Raw genomic sequence first — 21,174 nt, 5'->3', positions numbered from 1 at the left:
GGAGTCCTGGCGATGCCCCAACACAAATCGCTGGCCTTTGTGCCTCCTCAAGGTACTCAGAAAGCCAGCTCTCTCTGCTGGAAAGTAAGTTCAGTTAACCCTAGCATCTTTGTGCAGAGTATCTATCCCAGAGAATGACCTACAACCACCGCCCCACTCACCCTCACACTTCACAGCCCCCCTTCATCAATTTATTGTTTTCCTTAGCATTTACCAACCTCCAGGACACTACATCTTCTATTAATTTGTGTTGTTTATTATTTGCCCCTTCCCAGGAATATGGACTTCCTGAGGGCAGAAATTTTCATTTTTTTTGCTCAGGTTTTCCTGGAGCCTAGAACAATGCCCCAAAAAGATATTTTATTTATTTATTTCTTAAATGTTTATTTATTTTTGAGAGAGGGAGAGACAGAGTGTGAGCAGAGGAGGAGCACAGAGAGAGGGAGACAGAGGAACAAATCACCACAGTGCGCTACAGATGGTGGAAGGCTGTGTGGTGCAGAGAGGGAGTCACAGAAAATCCACGTTCTTGTTCTGGTTCTCCCACTTATAAGAAACTAGCCTAGGCTAGTTTAAGGGCGCTTAGATTAAGCACCCCTAATCTCTCAGAGCGCTTTCATCTACAAAATGAGATTGCACGAAAGTTCCTGGAACCCTCAATTATGATGCTGCTCCTTAAGGACATAAGACTGTGTCTTACTCAAAATGCTGTGGAGGTGGAGAAGAAGGGGACTATTTGCACAGGGAAAACCAGGAGTTCATCAGTGGAGAGGATCTGACAGTTCAAAAGGAGGGAAAGAGCACTGGAGGAGCGGACACTCTCACGTGGGAAAGTGGAGAGCGGGAAGTCCGTGGAAAATGTCTAATGTTGAGCTAGCCATCGTCTGGTCAAGACAGCACTCCACCAATACACCGATGAATATGTCTCATGGCTCAGAAAGCTAATGTATTTGTAGCAACCCTTACCCTGCCTGCTGGGATGTCAGAAATATTTCAATAGCACATTGACAGTATTTACATAGGACCTAAACAAACGATTAGTTATCAGAAGTATCATATCCATTTGTATTCAGATCAGATTTTATAAGAAGGATAAGTTTTTAAATTACTCAGTAATTTCCTGGCACCTTACTTCAAAGTGAGCTACCCCACTTTATTAGTGTAAGGCTAATGATGACTCAAATATTCATCTAACAGAATCCATCTTTAGTTCTATGAAACTGACAGAATACCCACATATCCCGATATTTCTATAGATTTCCTCTGCCCTAAATTCTCAACAAAGCTAAAAATATACTCTACTGAAAGGCCAGTGAAATTTGGAGATGAATGGATTCACAGTCATCAATATTTCAAACCCTCGCAGGCTATCAATGAGGTCTTCGGGGGAAATAGCACATTCAGGGAAGGAAATAAGCATTTTTCAAGTTTCATTCAATAACTACTTACAGCCTGCAGAATAATGCTTTTGAGCAACACAAGAATGCAGACATATTTTCTCATAAATCTTTATAAATTAGCTAAGTAGTGCAGGTCACATGTACATTATAGAAGAAAATGTCACCAAACTATTGTTGCTGCTATTTCGGCAAAGGAGACTTTCATCTGTCCAGTTAAAATAATTTGAACAGGTACTGCTGACCCAAGATTTTCAGCTGCACTGAAAATTGGTTGCTTAGGCCAACCATGCCCCAGAGGATTGGGCTGAAGCTCTTGTCATCCCTCCTCCACCCTGTTGGAACAGGCACACCAGGACAGCCAGGAAAACGTGGGCACCCAAAGCACACCGTTCATCTGCACACCTCACGCTGAGAGTCTCAGTGTTGGCTCCCTATTTGTTCAATAGAGGCTGGGAGAAACAGAATACCTATTTCTTTGTAAAATATACTTCAGGTGTCTTTTCTTTTGAGCTGTCCCACAACAAAACTCTATTCCCACTGAAAATTTGAATGAGCAATACAGAATTGACTAAAGATATCACAGGGGGAAGCTAGGAGGTGATTTAGAGCTTTTCCTGGGAAAATATTATTAGAAACATCTCTTGTCCTAAGTTTCTCCCCCTCAGCTCCTAAGCATCTCATTCTCTCTCACATTCTCTTTTTTTGTCCCTCCAGGACTCAGTGTCTGTGGGCCCTTTCCTCCCCACTTCCCATTGTTCCCCCAACCCTCTCCAGACCCCCCTCACTCCCCTTTTCTTAAGAACAGCAACTTAGTTGTATCCCAGCCTCTATATTTACGCTGACAAAGCCCAGCTCCTAACCTTGATATCATCTCTAAGATTTCAACATCAGTAATGACACTAAATAACAGTGGAGCAGTACAGAGAGCTCTTACTAGCATTATAGTACTTCTTTAATTGGGGGAGCTTTCATGAGAAGTTATAATACAACTTTTAAAAACACATTAATTTCTTATAAAAGGTGAAATGTTTACCCCTCCCCCCCATTACACCCTTCGAGGGTCACATATGATGGCATTTAGCCAATACTATTCATTCATCATTTCCCCTTAAGTATGTACATAGTGCTAATCAGTCACTTTCCAGACAGTGGTAATACAGCTATAAAGACAACAGCCAAAGTCCCTGACCTCAAGGAGCTTAATGCTCACTAGCAAAAAGAAAGCAAATAATTATGCATAATATAAAATGCCACAGTACTATGAAGAAAAATAAGCCAGAATAAAGGGAACAGTTAATGATGGTCACATGTATAAGTGTAATGTGCATGTGTTATGTGTGTGTGTATACTCATACATACTAAAAGTTTTCATTTGTGCCTTGTTTTTTTCAACATTTAATTTTTTTAATGTTTATTTATTTTTGAAGGAGGGAGAGACAGAGCACGAGCAGGGGAGGGACAGAGAGAGGGAGAGACACCGAATCCGAAGCAGGCTCCAGGCTCTGAGCTGTCAGCACAGAGCCTGACGAGGGGCTCAAACTCATGAGCCTGAGATCATGAACTGAGCCGAAGTCAGTCGCTTAACCAACTGAGCCACCCAGGCGCCCTTTTTTGACATTTAAAACGGCAAAAACAGAAATCTACAGTTGTCACTAGAAGCTGTTCAGAATACGGAGAAATCTCAAACATGCTGCTAAGCAACAGACACGAGGGTTTTCAAAGTCCGGCCATCAAGAACGCACACCTAGCTCCCTTGGCTTTGCAGTCCTTCAGCACAGCTGCACTGTAATATTCAGCCTCCAAGTTCCAAGAGACCAGAAATAAGATCTGCTATCCTATTTATTAAGATAAATATTAAATTATGATCAGAGAATCAATGGAAACGTAAACAAAAAATTTAACCTGTGCATCTTCAGAATGTGTCCAAACAACGAACGTTGCTTTGCATGTCTGCTATTCACATCTTTAAGCTTTCGTCCAAGTAAATAAAGATAGACCAAAAGAGCAACCATTTAAAGTATTTACCCTCTTTCAGTGCTCTCTAGTAGGTAAAATTTATGCTTCAGAAAACAAATTTGCATGTGGGCTAGACGTCCAAATTATATTAACTTATATATTTATTTCTATCTTCAACCTACTCATCTTTCCTTAGCTCCAGCAAGCTATTATTAACTCTGCGGTAGGTGGTATACGAAATCCAAAGAATTTTCTGATAAAAGAAAGCATTAAAGAGAGTAGCTTGGGAGTGCCTGGGTGGTTCCATAGGTTAAACATCTGACTTCAGCTCAGGGCTGGATCTCAGGGTTTGTGAGTTTGGCATCTGGCTCTCTGCTGTCAGCATAGAGCCTGCTTGGGATCCCCTGTCCCCCTCTCTTTTTATTCCTCCCCAGCTCACACATGTGTGCGCATGCATACGTCCTCTCTCTCTCTCTCTCAAAAATAAAAAAATAAACACAAAAGAAAAATAGTAGTCCGACACCTAACTGCTATACAAAAACACGGCGGTAAGCTCACAGAGGAAGGACTTTGGCTCATTCACCTGTTTCCCTACCACCTCAGCCAGCACGCAGGGTGCTCGATGCAGATTTCAGGAGAAATTAATAAATGAATCTCACCTTGTCATAACAGTACCCAAATGTGGTTATAAGCACTTCACATGCATTGTCTCACTCAGTCGTCACAAAACCCACCGGGCAACCACCACTTTCCCTTGCTTTGTAGATGAGCTAGCTAACTGAGATGTGAATAAGGTGAAGTCCACATACCGAAGAAGTGACTGAACTTCTTAGTGACTGAACTTTGTGACTACGTCCAAGCTCCCTACCACCAGCCTAGAGTCCCCATTAGGCGGCAGAACTCTCATTTCCTTTCATCTAGTGTACTCCTTCTGGCTTCCCCTACATGACCACAGTCTTCTCTTCAGCCTAGAGAAATAGCTTATATGAGTATATTAGTCACTGACTAAATGCGAAGTACCGGCATCCAGAGTAAAATTTTAGGAATTTACATTTGAAAATAAAAATACCTAACTTGACTGGAAACTTTCCACATTGAAATCAGAGCAAACATGGTTCAAGGAACAGCAGCTTAATACATGGCTACTTGTTTCATCCACCTGCAAGAAGAGTCTTGCCTCCAGTCGGCTAAGAGAACATAATCAAGGGAGTAACATCCCATCATGGCTGTCATATTCTATTGGGCAGGAGCAAGTTGGGGTGCCTGAGTGGCTCAGCCGGTTAAGCGTCCAACTTTTGATTTTGGCTCAGGTCATGACCTCATGGTTCGTGGGTTCGAGCCCTGCATTGGACTCTGTGCTGACTGCACAGGAGCCTGTTTGGGATTCTCTCTGTCCCTCTCTCTGCCCCTCCCCAGCTCGTGCCCATACTCACATGCTCTCTCTCTAAGTAAATAAACTTAAAAAAAAAAAAGGAGGAAGTCACAGATCCTGTCCAAAACCAAGGGGGAGGGATTATACAAGGGTGTGAATACCAGAAGTCAGAAATCCCCAGGGTCACATGAGCGTCTGTCCATCACAAGCACCAACAGGGGCTTTATGCACACGCATGTGGACAACCTCTTCCAGTGAGTTAACAACAGCAGTGAGTTAAAAAGTAGTGTGCAACAGAATCATCTGAAGGGTATGAGAAAACACAGATGCCCTACCCACCAAGTTTCTAATTTAGTAGGTCTAGGGTTGGAATTCGCATTTCTTACAAATTCCCAGGTAAAACTGCTGGTGCTGGTCAAGGGATCACACTTCAAGAACCTGTAGCCTAGCCTGCATGTCCAAGCTACTCACCTGTTTCCTCCCACAACAGCCAGTTCTCCATCCCTCAGGATGAGGGACATACATACTGGCAGCACGGTCTGCCCATACAAGGCACGTCCAAGTCTGATGACACAGTGAGGGCTTTGGGGGCAGAGAATTCTGGTATCCAGAGCATGGTCTAGAAGAGGAGGCACAGTTTCTAGGTGGGTCTGTAGACATTCTCAACATGGCTCGGACAGATGAAGGCTAAAACGGGGCCCTCTAAAATCAATGGCTCAGGAAGGGTCAAGAATTGGGAAAGGTTCAGATTTTACCCTACTTGCAAGCAAGCAAATTAGCCTGCCAGTTTCACAGATGTTGGCAGAAGACACAAGATGCCTGGATTACAGAAAAAAAAGACAAATACTCACAGCAATGGCAGTAGCCATAGTAACATCATTGCATCAGTCCCTTGAGCCCTAATTCCAACAGGGGGATATGATGAGGGTCAGGTGTTGCCTGTTGAAACAGTGGGGTGTGTTTCAGGAAAGTAACACTGAGATTAGGAAGCCCCAATTTTACATGGTGGCTGCCAGCAAATCTGCCGACACCTGGTCCAGAGGGACACTTGGTCTTTATCATCCTGGACAGTAAATCAATCTGCCCCAGAGGGAGACAGTCTCTACTTCCCAAGGCTGCCTGCTATGCAAAACATCGCTGAAAAGATAGGGCAGAGAAAATTAGCTGTGAAGGCCTTGGCTCAGAGGACCAGTTGTGCAGAAACTTGAGAGATCTATGGAGAATCGTCTCTTGACCATAGGGGTCTGGTTGCCAGGCTTCAGGGTAACACTGGCTGGCAAGAGGATGAGGACACAAGCCAGGAAAGTACCTGAGAAAGAGTTTTTGAGGCAGAGGGATTAGTCAATTAAAAGGTGCTGAAGATGAAGCAAAGGGAAATAACAAGAGGGCAATGAGACGTTCAGTCAGGGACATAACAGGGGAGAAGGGGAACATAGATCCCACAGCATCCTTCCAGTCAATGTAAGGACTCTGCCCTTTATTCTGGGTGAAATGAGGAGTTGCTTCAGGGTTTTGAAGGGAGAAGTGGCATGGTACTACATGTTTTGAGAGGATCACTCTGGTTACCATGTTGGGAACAGACTGAAGATAGGCCAGCACCAAAGCAGGGGAACCAGCTAGGAAACCCTTGCATAAACCAGGTAAGAGCTGATGGTGGCCTGGACCAAGGCACTGTCAACAGACGCATGGGAGGTTGTTCGACTGTAGGTATCTTTTGGAAGTGGAGCTGGCATGACTGACTGGAGATGGGGGTATTTAAGGGAAGCCCCCCAAAAGAAAAACCTCTCAGGGTTTGGGCTTCAGCATTTGAAATAGGGTTGTTGTTAACTGACAAGGGGATAGATAACTCTGGGAGAACTAGGAATATTTTAGAGGAAAGAGATCAGAAGTTCAATGTTAGCAATGTTAAATCAAGATACTTATTACATATTCATGCACATGTATCAAATGGGTAGTCTCAAATTGAGGGGAATCTGAAATTTGGGAATTAGTATCTGGATGGAATTTAAAAGCATGAGTCCTGAGGAGCTCCCCAAGAAAGGGAGTGCAGATAGAAAGCAGATTGAGACAAGGCTTGTGAAGAAGGAGGGGAGGGGGGAAGAGGTCAATGCCCTGAAAATCAAGAGAACAAAGTGCTTCAAGGAGAAGTAGTGAGCAACTATGCTAAGGAGTGCAGGTCAACTAAGATGTGGACTGAGAACTGATAACTAATTTTTGTTTTTAAGAGAGAGCGCTATTTTTCTCTTTCCTCAAATCAACTGGAACCAAATTCAAAGCTAGTATGGGATGGCCCATTATGCCTCCACCATATATAACAGGTCCTGTTACATTAATCTAAAATGTTTCTTTTCGCTTAGCCTTGGAAAAGGGATAAGTAGAACAAGAAAAAAAATCCGAGAAGGACAGGGGCTCCTGGGTGGTTCAGTTGGTTGAGCACCCAATTCCTGATTTGGGGTCATGAACTCATGAACGGTGAGATTGAGCCCTGCATAGGGCTCTGCACTTACAGTATGTAGCCTGCTTGGGATTCTCTCTCTGCCTCTCTCTCTCCCTCCCTCCCTCTCTCTTTCTCTCTCTTTCTCTCTCTCTCAAAATAAATAAACAAACATTAAAAAAAATTCTGAGAAGGACATAGGCCAACTCTGCCTATGGCACAGGCACAGGACATCATTGGAGAGGAGAGGGCACTGAGCCCCTCATGAATCAAACAAAACACTGGTACCAAGTTCTTTCTTTTCCTGAGGTCAAATGTCCACAGGGAGGTAGTCTTTGTACCTGTATATGTGGTAAATTTCCTGGTGACTGCAAACAAACATATTTCACTCTAAGTTCACGAAATGTGAGATGAAGCTAAATACACATGGGGTTTTTACCTTTGTTAAAAAAGAGAGAGAGAAAGAGACAACATGCCCAGATGAAGTCCCTTTTGCTAAGCTTCACATAAGCAAATCAAGATTTAATACCTAACCTAGCTATAGTTTCAGCCTCTTCCTGCAATGTAACTCTCAACCAGTTAGTCTGGAATTGCAGGTCAGCACTAGTGAGGGAATCTTCCTGATGGACTTCTTCCATCCCCCATAGATGGAGAAGGTGACTTCAGCTGGAACAATTCACTTTTTTTCCCCAGAAATTTCCTTTTTACCTCCCATCCCCTTCTGTCTCTAAAAGCCTTCCATTTTATACAGCTCCTCAGAGCCTCTCTCTACTTGCTATATGGGATGCTGCCTGATGAGGGAGCATAAGGCAAGCCGAGGGCAAAGCACAAGCTAGCACACCCCAAAGGTGGGGGGTGTGTGACATTCCTCAGACACTCCTGGCTGCTCCAGAACAGAGGAAAGGACAAAAAACAGATAAACTGTCAAGAGTCTCTACCAGTTTACAAATATCTTAGTACAATTATTAAAAAAAGGCACTTTTATCAATAGCCTAAGGTCCAGAAACTCTCCAGTGTCTTAATGTTAATGCTTTGCTAGAGGGAAAAACAACCTTAGCTTGACAATAGCTAGGTCTCTAGTAATCTGTGAGAATTTTAGCATATGAAAATCTCTTTGGAAATTTCCCTTTTGACTTTACCTCCCCCATGTCCAAGGTATATAGCCAGTCACTCTTCACAACCCCAGTGCAACTCTTTCTGCCCACCGGTCCTGTCCCCATGCTTTAATAAAATCACCTTTTTGCACCAAAGACGTCCTCAAGAATTCTTTCTTGGCTGTTAGCTCCGAACCACCATCACCCCCAAACCCCATCACTGCCCAATTCATGAATTGGTGAAAATAGACAATTAGAGCTTTAAATTTACTCAGTTGAATTTGGTTTATAATACCCTTCACTAGTAAAGGCCATCAAATGTTTTATCTGTAACTGTGGGTGCCTGGGTGGCTCAGTTGTTAAGCATCTGACTTCAGCTCAGGGCTCAGGTCATGATCTCATGGTTCGGGAGTTCAGGTCCCACTTCGGGTGAGCTCGAGCTCCACCATCAGGTGAGCTCTCTCTCTCTGTCCCTCAAGGGATTCTCTCCCTTTCACTCCCTCCCTGTCTCTGCCCTCTGTCTCACTTGTGCCCTCTCTCTCTCTCTCTCTCAAAAAAAAAAAAAAAAGTTATATCTGTACCCAATTGTAAGATTTGAGCCATTAGGATATAAAATGGTCGAGCTGGATACCACTGATCTATGTGCTCAGAACTCTTAATGAAGGAAGGCAGCGACCCCAGAACATAATTGATGAGGAGAACAAAGACAAGAGAAATGTAGCCAAAGTTAAATTTCCTTACAACTTGCAGCCCATTGATAAATACCTGAGACATGCAGAGGGTGACATTTGTCAAGGAATTCATGGCAGCCTTAATGTAGATGTTTTGCTAGGGACTAAAAACAACCTTATCTTGACAAAAGCCAGACCTCCAGGGTCTTATAACTCTTCCTTAATATGTAGAAATCCCTTTAGAGATTTATGTTATCTCTAGCCCCCACCAAACTTTAAAGTCTATAATCAGTCACTCCTCATAATCACAGTGCAGCTCTTTCTGCCCACGTCCTGTCTCTGTGCTATAATAAAAGCACCTTTTGCATCATAAAATTCATAAAACTCAAGAATTCTTTCTTGACAGTTGTGCTCAACGACCCTGCATCCATAACTCAAAGAATCTAAGTAGGGGAGAGTCAGGCAATGCTTTTAAAAGTATACTCCGATACTTTTTTTTTCTTTTAATGTTTATTTATTTTTGAGAGAGAGAGAGAGAGAGAGAGAGAGAGAGAGAAAGAGTGCAAGCAGGGGATGGGCAGAGAGAGAACACAGAACCTGAAGCAGGTTCTAGACTCTGAGCTGTCAGCACAGACCCCAAAAAAGGGCTGGAACCCACCAGCCATGAGATCATCACCTGAGCTGAAGTCAGCTGCTTAACCCACTGAGCCACCGAGGCACCCCTCCAATACTTTTCAAATGTATATTTGAATCTCTTCCAGACGTCTGTTTTGCATCTGTTTACTGTTACCTAATCCATCTCCCCCCCCCCTTTTTTTTCCTATGCAATACTTGCTTTTCAAATGTATTAGATCGTTTATTTGTAAGTACAAGGCCTTCCTCTCTTGTGGATATCAATGCAATTTCTGGCAAGAGGGGCTCAGCTCTCTCCAGGGTGCAGGAGAGTCTGTAAAGTGTATGTGTATAGTACTGCCAGGAAGTAACCACCTACCTTCTGGAACTCCCCTCACGTCTTCTGCACTCACATTTTTCAAAATAGCAAGATCACATTTCGAGAAATTTCTGAATGTGTGTTATTTCCACACATTTGCTAAACCGTCACAGTGGAAAAAATGCAAGTCCGAATCCTCAGAATATGTTTCTTTCTCTCAGGGACAGTGTGGTTGAGAGTGGGCCATGGGAAGCTGATGGAGCATGTCAGAAATGGCTGGCACCCTGCCTGATACACAGTAGGCCCACAGTAGACAGATATTTTCCTTGCCAGAAACGCGCTTCCTGGACTGGGGAAAATACGAGAAATCGATGAGTACGTGTAAGAGCCTTCCAATCTTTTGCAGGAAGCATGGATACCTTGAAATGTTCAAGTCAGGCCCTGGGGTATCAAGAGTGAACTACCAGGGCCAAGTACTGCACTTTCTTGCTGGCCTGCCCTAACTCTCTTAAGTAAGGGAACCCATCTTGGAAGTTAAAATGTTGGCAAATATAGACAATTTTCTTTTCAGCTTCATTATTTGCTACTCTCAGCTCATTTGTGTGCGGGGGGGGAGGGGGGGGGAATCAGATAAAAAACAAATACCTGACAGCTAGAAACTCTGAAATCAAGAGATCTGAAGAGATCCCTTCCCACCACCCAAGCTGTCTTTTTCTTTTGAATGAATCCATTCCACTTCCAGGATCTTTCACAAGGTGCTTGTTAGTGATTGATGAAAGAAATGTCTAATTATAAGAAAAACGCATTTTGCAATTTGCAAGGGGGTTGGAGGATTTTATCTCTTACAGACACATCAGGGAAGATGCAATGTGTAAGGTACAAATAACCATAGGGAAGTTTGGAAATGAGGTGTAACATACACATATATTTTCAGTGCGTGGTACATTATTTGGCTGTAGCACAAACAGCAAAGTGCCAGATTTTTGTCTTTTGAGAAGGAAGCAATATGTTGGTGATGAAGGGGTATTCTTGAAGATTTGTGGCTGTATTTTGGGAATTTCACTTCCTCTGTATCAAAATGTAACCCTTATAAAGGACTCATGCTGTGAGAAACTATTTAAAATTTACCTTTCCTTGAGGACCCCAAAGCTTTCTTTTTGCCAACTCAAATTCATTTAAAATGTTCTGCTGCCTTCCCTGGTGCATTAAGGATGATTCTTAATTTTAATACATATATTTTAAATAAATTACACTGCCTTTCTTAAACATCCAACAAAAGGTAAAATGACAGGCTTGAAAATCCACAGTTTGCCACCATCCCTTGTATGTTCTTTACTGCGTCCTGCCTCAGGAAATTTAAGAGGTGGCTTCAAAGTGTTGAGTATAATCCAGACCTACAGTCGTAGCAAATGTCTGCATACGTGGAGAGCAAGCCAGGGCGATGGTGGAGGTGGATGGATGCCCTCTTTTTTTTTTTGCTGTTTTAGAGCACAAAACTTTAACACAGAAATTGCTACAGAGCTTAAGGACAAATCCTCTCACTATCCATCTTTTCTTAAAGTAGGTATTGTGCTAATATGCTTGGGAGATAGCTAAATAAATAAAAGGTATTCATGTTAACAAGTAATTATAATATTCATGAGACTATGAAAATCTTTCCTTTTTGGGCACTCATTGAGATTAGTCCTTTTAGCCAGCATCTAAAGAGTACAGGTCTTACTTTCTGGAAATGAGCATGCAGATTCTAATGTCTTTTATTTATTCTAACATCCTGAGATTACTGATACGAATGAACAGCAAGTGTAATTACATATTTGAACCATTCCACATTTGAACTGGCTTTTCCTTGCAGCTAGTAATAAAATTCTATACTGGTTCTAAGAATCACATGTCTTGTAACTGACAGAATTCTTCATCTCGAAAACAGAACTAAAACAGCAAGCTATTGATACTTGAGCACACCACCCCCCCCCCCCACCCGCCACCCCAGCTTGTCATATTATGGAGCTTATTCTTACAGACCTCAGGAATTCTGATCATATTCTTTCAGACCTAGACCCTGCCCAGATGTGGGATGGGCAGTGAGATCCCTGCCCATCTAAAATGCCTTGACTGAATGACTACAAAGCAAAGTCTATTATATGTAACTCTGCACACTGATTGCGTATGCATATCAATTTAAGGAGACGGTACAGAACCGTAATTAAAAATCCCAATGCATAAAGTCAAACTTCCGGATTTCAAATCCAGGTTCCAATATATCCAAGCTGTGGGAGTTGGAGAGAAAGTTGAGTAACTATTCTGTCATTCAGTATCCTCATTTGTAAAACGAAAATAACATCACCTTCATCATGACTTTGCTTTATTTATTCAATAGCATAATGTTTTTAGTGTATAACATGGCAACTGACATTAAAAAAAACACTAAAATATTATTGTTATTGTCATCCTCACTGTGAATTAGTTCTAATGGGCAGTCTAGTATTCAAAAAATCCCATTGGGGTGGAAATATGTAATTTCACCAGTTCTCAGTGCATTACCCAAGGGGATGACTCTCCTTTGCTACCCTCCCTGGAAAGATGTCTCATGTCGATTTCATCTCTGTCTTCCGCTGGCATATGTTGACCAGCACATACTGTGGGGACAGTGTGTACAAAGCTCATCCGGAGTCAGACAGACCTGGAGTTAAGTTCCTCCTTCCACACCTAATTTTTCTGATCTTTAGTTTCTGTCTATAAGGTGACTTAAAAGTAATGGTGTCTATCTCATAGTGTTATTGTTAAGAATTCAAGAAGATAACGCATGCAAAGTACTTAGCATATGCTACTAAAAGCAACAGCAAACATTTATATAGTATTTATCATGTGCCAGGAACTGTTTTAAGTATTTTGCAAGTATTAACTCCTTAAATCGTCAATACAATTCTACAATATAGGTACTATTATTATTCTCACTTTATGTATGGGAACATCAAGGCCCAAAGAGACCAAATAATTTGTTCAGGGTCATATTAATGGTAAGTGACAATGACAGAATTAAAATTCAGGCACTTTGATTCTTAAATCAAGGAATCTTAACCACTATTCCCTGTTGCCTCTCAGTAGTAAGTGCTGGTCGAGTATTTGCTATTACTAAAGCAATCTATAAATACTTGTTGAAATATTTATTTAATAAATCAATATTTTCCAAAGCACTTATTTATTATTTACTGTATCTCACTAAGTACCAGATCTTGTCACAGGCCACAGAAATGGACGCTCTTGCTTTTGAGCTTTTTGAAGCAACTTCTCAGATTCTGCCTACCCAAAAAATTAAGAAAACGAGGTATAGTAGGGCAGACAATTCAAAACAATATCTAATACCATAATATCTATCATTTGTATGATTAAATTTTATAAGAATTTTAATTAAAATAAGTATAAGATTTGCTGCAAATGACTGACTTTAATAATGAATACAACACTACCTATTTTAAAACTTTTAGGGGCTCCTGGGTAGCTCAATTGGTTGAACGTCTGACTTCAGCTCAGGTCATGATCTCATAGTTCGTGGGTTCTAGCCCAGTGTCAGGCTCTGTGCTGACAACTCAGAGCCTGGAGTCTGCTTCAGCTTCTGTGTCTCCCTCTCTCTCTGACCCTCCCGTGCTCGCACTCTGTCTCTCAACAATGAATACATGTTAAAAAAAAATTAAAACTTTTATTTAGAGGGAAAATAAAACTATAGGAGGTAGCTTTGAAGGCAGTAAGAACACTCAATATTTTTAAAAATCATAAATCAAAATATATAACACCTACCTCCCATGTTAGAGGTTTATATTTTCTGAAATATATAAAACAATTTTTTTCCTTGAGTAATCTGATCCCTACAATATAAAAGACTTAACCTGTTGCTATTTGGCATGGAGATGAGGGATTATTTTATTCTTTTCTAACAAAATAACATACTTTGTTTACAAAGCAAGACTTTGTTTTCCATGCAGTATTAAGAAAGAGGATATAATTGTATTCCTTTTTTTACAGCTTCATTCCTTGCTTCATTTTCTGTTCTTATCCTTATTTATTTTCTTTCATCTCTTGCTAATTTACATAATCTTGCTGTGTTTTTTATACATGTATAAACTGCAAGAGGAGTATAAATAAATGTCCTGTGAGCCAAGTATAATGATAATGTAAGTTATATATGACATTTTCGCTTTAATGGAATTAGAAAACAGGTAAAATTAGTCTGACGTTTATAACTTTATGTCATTCACAGATTTCTGAGAATCCTACTGAGTAGACTGTCTGAATATAAAAAATAGTTACTGTAGTAGGCTGAATAATGACCCCCCAAAGTGTCAGGTCCTGATCCTGGGCACCTGTAAATGTTACTTTACATGGGAAAGGAGTCTTTGCAGATGTGGCTACCTAAGGATCCTGGGGTGTGGACAGTATCCTGGACTATGCAGGTGAGCTCTAAATGAAATCACAAGCATTCCTATAAAAGACAGAGGGAGATCCGACAACAGGAGAGAAGGCGATGTGACCCCCCAAGGCAGATTGCAGTGATGTGGCCAAAGAATGCCAGCAGCCACCAGAAGCTGGAAGAGGCAAGTAATCAATTTTTAGAGGCTCCAGGGGAGTAAAGCCCTGCTGACATTTTAACTGTGGTCCAGTGAGAGTGATTTTGGACTTTCAGCCTTCAGAACGGGGAGATTTGCTACAGCAGTCATCAGAAACGAATACAGTCATCTACCTAAATATATACAAATGTTAAGTGGAAAGAAAATTTTCTTTTTAACCTTACAGACACTAGGAAAGACAAAAACAAAGTTACTTCTTAGATTAATGAAATATTGAACTGTAGTTTAAAAAGATCAGGAATTTTTATTTCAAAGGACTGCCATATGTTTCACAAAAACGCTACATTCCTAACCAAAGCCTGTCTCTAATATGTCAATTTTCTTAATGCAAAATTCTCTAGTACCAGGAAAGTAACTGGGGTGTTGGCCTCCTTGGGGCTTATCATTTCGCACTGCTCTCCAGTTTCTTCTCACTGAATCACTCTGTGCATAATCCCACCTCTATGTTTCAGGTTCTGTCAATTTCTCACAATGGCTTCTTGTTTTCCTGGAAGTAATCTATTGTTTCACAAAGTCAAAGAACATATCTGCAGAATTTCACCTATGTAAAAGTTTCCAGAACATGCCGCTGCATTTATTAAGTTGTGTGTACAAATGCTGATAGCACCTGGTGGTCTCCTGGAAAGCACAAGGGAAGATCTCACCGGCAGGGTCTACTTACTCTCACTGAGTTTTGCTCCTTTCTAGATCAAGAGGCAAAAAGATAAGCCATCCCCACTCTAGATAATTCTAAAACAAACTGTGCTGATGAGAAACTTGCACTTAGGAAGCCATAGGAGTCTCTTAAAATCTGAGAGGCAATTCATTTGGCTAGAAACGTGTGTCAAGTGGAAAGAAGATTTTCCCATTAACATAAACTGTAAACATTTTGTGAAAAGTATCCTTAAAGAACTTAATACGTGGGCTGCTTAAATGACCTGAACGGGAAGGACTAGGGAAATGAGGACTTAAGAGGCAAATGTCATCCATCTGGTTGTACAAGTATGAAGTTAGAGTCATCCTGGATGCCACCATCCTACATATCCATTCCAAGTCACTTGCTTTTTTTTTTTTTTTCTTCCTGAGCATTTCTTAAATCTGTTCACTTTTCTTCTCCTAGCTGACAGTCACCCTACTTCCAAATCTCCCCAGGGCAACTTCCCCTGCCCTTTAACTTGGGCTTCCTACCCACCCCTGAGGGGAAGGAAAGAGTGGCAAAGAGGGTAGGGGAGAGAGACAAATGGGGACTTCAGTTTTATTTTTCCTCTACAAGCAGCAGGCTTGGAGTGGGAATGGGGCACTCACTGCACACACTGCTGCTCGCAGCCTGCTTGATGCTACGAGGAATCTACAGGCCCTGTTGGTCTCCTCTCTGGAGAACGGGAATGAGAACTACCTCATGGGACTGTGGCAAGGAAGTGAGTCAGCAACTGTAAAGCACAAAGAAAAGAAACAGGGACACAATAAAAGATCTCCCCTATTTTGATGATCACCTACTAGGCCTAAAGACTTTCAGGCTCTCGGTTGGCGCTCTGTGGCCCTCTTTTATATCATCAACATGGCAGCAATTTTATATTTCATTTATCAAATAATTATCAAAACAGTGTCGGTCACTTCCTCTACTATTAATTTCATGAAGCAAAAATCAAGTGTGTGTTTGCTCCCCAAGCACAGTACTTGGCAAAGGAAAGCACTGGAATATTTCAGCAAATCTCACAGGTAAAGCAAACCAATGACACCAGGGCTTCCAACCTGTAGATTAGCTAGCTTTCAGAATTCAGATGAATGTTTCCTACCTGCTGTAGTTTTTCTCCAAATCTCAGTGAATAACAGAATTACATGGGAAGCTTTCAAATACACCCATACCCAGGCCCCAAAGATTCCAATTTGACAGAGTTGGACTCGGCCAGAATTTAAGACTGCTAATAACTCTAATGTGCAAGGCCCACTGGAAATCTCCAGTGTTGTTCCCACCTGCTTCACTTCAGGAGCAAGGCCTCCAACCCAACCGCAGCTTTTGAATTTGACAAACAACTCCCACCCTTGGTTGAATTCTCCTGTCCAATTTAGATAATGGGGGGAAAAATACTGGAAGCAGCAGCTTTATGGGCAGGCTCTTGGCCGATGGAACAAACCAGGATGGTTCGTACTGTTCAGACAATTGTAATGCTGGCAGCAAATCTGTTGGGTGGCTCCAGGCCCCTGCACCCACCAAGTGGCTCTCTTCCAGAACGCTTCTGCCCATACTAGGGCAAGCGCATAGGGTCCTGAACCTCTCCTTCTCCCTACCCCCACCCCTTTTTTTAATGAGCAGCACAGACTTTCCTGCAGTGTGGAAGAAAGGTAGCAATGATTGTTTTCAAAGCTCTTGAAGAGACCTAAACTCTGCATCCCATCCCTTCTTGGCGTCGTTCCCAATTAGACTCCACAGTCAGTGTCCATCCTGCCCGCCTCGAGCTCCAAGTCCGCCCACCTCTGCTCCTTTGCTCTTTTCTCCAGGAACTCCCATTCCCGCGCAGTTCCAAACGGGCTCTCTATCCCTGGTCCGAGTGTGACCCCAAGGCACCAGGCTGCCCTAGGTGACGCAGCCCCCGGCTCCTCTCAGCGGGTGACCCCGGTGGCAGGGAGAGCGACCGCCAGACCGCGGCCAGGCACCCCGCGCGCCCAGGGAGGCAGAGGTCGCTCCCCGACCCGGGCAACTCGGACACGCGGATCTATCGGATCGAGATCAGCGGGCGGGGTAACGCTCTCCTGCCTCACAAGGCAAGTCCCCGCGCGGCAAGCTCCTGGCGCAGCCGGGAGACCCGGGTCTCAGAGGAGCCACCACCCCGGCGCGCGCCCCTCAGCCCGAAGTTGGGGCAGGACGCAAGCCCACCGCTCCAAGCGAGAGGAGGCGCGCTCCCTCCCTGCTCCCCCGAGGGCTACGGGAACGCCTCTCGGATTCCGGACCCAGCACAACAGGTCCTTCGGGCACCCGCGAGAATTGGGGGAGTGGGGGACGACTGGCTAGGAAAAATAAATCGATCACTCTGTGGGCGCATTTTCAGCGGAGGGACCTCTCCATTTAGCATCTCTTTCACTGGCCCCAGCCTCACAGTAAATCCAGAGTTTGGGGAGCAGGAATGATCCCGCAGGCGCGGGTAGGAGCGGAGTCGCGGACCTGTGCAGATGGCACCCAACCGATCTGTCCGAGAGCAAAGTTACCTGGTACCGTGAAAGCGCCTTTCTGCGCGCCAGGACCCGACCCTCAGGGCGATGGGCGACCACTCACCTTGTGCCTGCGCCTCCATGGTGGCCGACCTCGGACTGCGCACCGCGACGCTCCCGGTGCTTCCAGACACGCAGACAGCGGTGACCGAGCCCGGGACGCAGCTGGCCCCGCCGCCCGCGCCTTCCCCTTGCGCTCCCGTAGCGAGCGCTGCGTGGAAGGGGTGGGGGCCCGGGGGCCGCCCGCACTGCCGCTCTGGTTAGCTCCGCCGCGTCCGGTCCACCTGGCCGGGACCACGAGGAGAAGGAGCCCACCGCTGGGCGCCACCTGCCGGCCGCTCTGCGCATCGCGCCGACGGCGCCCACTCCTGGCTCAGGGCGCGTGCTCGGGCCCTACAAATAAATGCCTGACCCAGCGGGAGTGGGTCCTGGAGCCCCTTGTCCCAGGGCCAATCCCCAGGGAGAGGGGAGGGAGGGTGGATTTACAATACTGAACCATAGCTCCTGGTGGAAATAGGGAGTTTGGATCCTGTGACGCTCTGCACTCAACATTTTTGGCAACCGATCAATATATAACCTTGTTTTATGTGTGTTTCTGTTAAAGATACCTTATTTATGTATTGTTGACTCATTAATTTTGAGCTCAGGGCCATCATCACTATAACTGATATCTGAGTGAAATTTATTAAGCTTATTTAACTAAACAACACCTCATGGGGGCCATTTTAAATAGCGAAATCACCTCCCCACACACACCGAAAGCACAAAAATGGTGTATTTGTAGTCTGTGAAAGGGCACTTGTTCACAGTCTGAGAGCTGAAACAAGGTAGAGCTTAGCCTTGTTTGACCTCAACTGGAAAGGTATGCACGCTTGCTGGGCCCAAGTTTTTGGGGGCTCTGCCCATGTCTGGAATGACCATGAAAGCCTTGCATTGATTTTCGTGTCACAAATTTTAATAACAAGGCAAACTCACAGATATAGAGTCTGCAAATAATATGCATCGACTGTGTACATATTCTGTAATTTGAAACCTATAGACCATTCCTGTAGGTTGATGAAGCAGTCACATTTTCAGAGAAAAGACTAGAAACTGACAGTTTTGTTCCAAGCTTGGCCTGGCAATGTGACTAGAAAGCACAGCAGGGAAGAAATAGCAGCTCATGGTTCACCTTTTCAGGTCTTTAGCCCTTACAAATCTCTTTCACTTTACATCCACACAATCTCCGACTGTAAAATGAAAGAGTGTTTATTTACATCTGGTCTTGAATGGTTTGCCATTATTTTTTTTTTCAGTTTTTTTTTTCCTTAAAATAGATGTTAAAGTCTGTCAGAGTCAAGTATGTGTCCTATATCAACATCCGCCCCCCCCCCATTTCCCACCAAAAAGCCTTGTACAAATTCATAGCTCAAAAAAGATTTATTGAATAAGCAGCTAACCAGTAGGCTCCGTTTTATCCACACTCAAGTTACTGTCAAAGTATAAACTAACAAACATTAATGAGGTCTTACATTTTTGCTTGAAAAAAGGTACACTCATGATTTCATGACACATGTATAAGCCTAATTAGTGTTTTTTGTTATGTTAAAATGTCCCTGGATCATAATCATCAACATAAAAATTACTCTACAGAACACCAAGCACAGGGCTTTTACATAGCTTTTGGTGATTGCTACCATGGATGCACAAAGTAATGATTAAATGAATTTACTCAGCATCCCTGATTAAATCACTTTTAGAGTCTATTCAGTTGTTCTGGTCCTCTTTACCCTGGAAATTAAACACCAGGTTAGGGTTGACTTCTAGCTGTTGAAAGGAACTAAAAATAGTTAATGACTTTCCAGCTTGAGTCATCTAACCTTCAGCTAAGTTGTGACTCATTTTTCTGATTTATAAAATTTTAAGCTACTCCCCCCATAATGTCTTTTTTTCATTGTTTATAATAATAAAATATTGATATTCATTCAGAAATATTTGTTGAACATATTCTCTGTGTCAGGGACTGTGCTAGATAGAGGCTAAGGATACAAGTAAAGGACATGATCCTTCTTACCCAGGGAGTTCATGGTCTGGTGAGAAGGAAAGATAAACAGGTACTTTTTAAAGCAATGTAGTGTGGTAAGTGCTGTGCCAGAGGTAGTGTGATAAGTGTTGAGCATGAAAGCAAAGAGGAAGCTCTCCTAACAGTCCCCTGAGGTGATAAAGGAAGGTTTCTGTGAGGATATTGGCCTCAGCTGAGTCTTGAAGGATGAAAGAATTAATGGGGTATGCTGTGTTAGACCCTAAATAATGTTTTAGCCAAGGGAAACTTTCATTTTTCTTTCTTTTTCCTGGTCACTTATGATGGTGAATTTCCTTAATTTCCTTAAAGCTTAGTAAAACAGCCACCTAGACCCTCTTATTCTTCATCTCTCCTGGCTATTCCACATGGAATACAATGGGTGGGTGTTTGATTAAATGGATGGAATCCTAGTTTGTTCCTCCAGAATTGATCTTTCTGCTGAGGCAGTGGAAATCTTAAATGTCCAAAGGGAAGCTGTATTCAACAGTCCTTGTCTAAACCAGTTCCAGATCACTTGTTATGTAAGGTACTGAGCGTGCCCTTGGGCAGTGGAAGAAGAAGGAGTAACAAAAGACAGATAAAGTATGTCACTCTTGTTCCTGAACCTTACTAATACATTGAAGAACATGGGCTTTGGGGCTCCTCTCCATCTTTACACTGAAAATTACTGGCTATTACAAGTTTCTTAGCCTCTCTGTGCCTGGGCTTCTGCATTTTGTGGCAGGATGCTATATGAGGTTTAATTGATATCTTCTTTCCCTCCTACCCTAGTGGCCACCTGTGTTTCTAGAGCATGGCTCCCAGCCTTCTTATGCATCAGCGCCACACAAGGGGCTCCTAAACATTTCTGATACCTGGGACTTGCTTGCTCCCCAGATATTCTGATGGTACTTATTTTTTTTCAAAACTTTCTCGATAATATCAATATACTTCCAAGATTAAGAATGAGTGTTTTAGAAAATGTCCACAGCAAAGATGAAAGGTACTAAATTCTTAGTTTTTAAATTAAAAAAAATTGCCACCCAGTTCAACAGAAAATGGTAAAAGAAATGTGAGCGGACAGAGCAAGGACTTTTTTTTTTTCTTTCCCTGATTCCAGGGGGATTGGGGAGGGAACAGAAGTTTGATGGATATGGGTATGTCTGTATGGGTCTGTCTTACCTTTCCCTTCCCTACCCTCATCAGCATACAAGTCTGCCCTTGACAGTCCCATGGGGAACTCGATGCCCAGATAGTTTTGAGAAATGTTAGGGACCGAGTGGGTGTGACTTTGAATTTCCCACCCTTAAATCATCTAGGAGTTCCCTTGAGTCCTATGTGGGGTGCGGACCTTAGGGGAGAGAGAACCAGCTAGTGAGCCATCATTTCCAGGAGGCTGGAGATAGAGAGACTTCACAAAGGAAGGAAGTGGTGCAGCAAAGTCCCTTAGGAAATTAGGAGGACTGC

The 21,174-nt window shown here is 43.1% G+C and overlaps 1 protein-coding gene across 1 annotated transcript in view; it reads right to left on the bottom strand.

The window, feature by feature from the left end:
* The window catches only part of TPD52L1 (TPD52 like 1), a 99,618-nt gene extending 81,709 nt beyond the window's left edge, over positions 1-17,909 (bottom strand). Inside the window, exon 1 of the mRNA XM_042937401.1 lies at positions 17,731-17,909. Within this exon, the coding sequence (XP_042793335.1) occupies positions 17,731-17,749 (19 nt within the window). The 5' untranslated portion in view covers positions 17,750-17,909. The remainder of the gene's footprint in view (positions 1-17,730) is intronic.
* Positions 17,910-21,174: the final 3,265 nt, after the last annotated feature.

The sequence above is a fragment of the Panthera leo genome, chromosome B2, assembly GCF_018350215.1.
Source record: "Panthera leo isolate Ple1 chromosome B2, P.leo_Ple1_pat1.1, whole genome shotgun sequence".
NCBI lineage: Eukaryota > Metazoa > Chordata > Mammalia > Carnivora > Felidae > Panthera > Panthera leo.
This window is presented reverse-complemented; position numbering and strand designations above follow the sequence as displayed.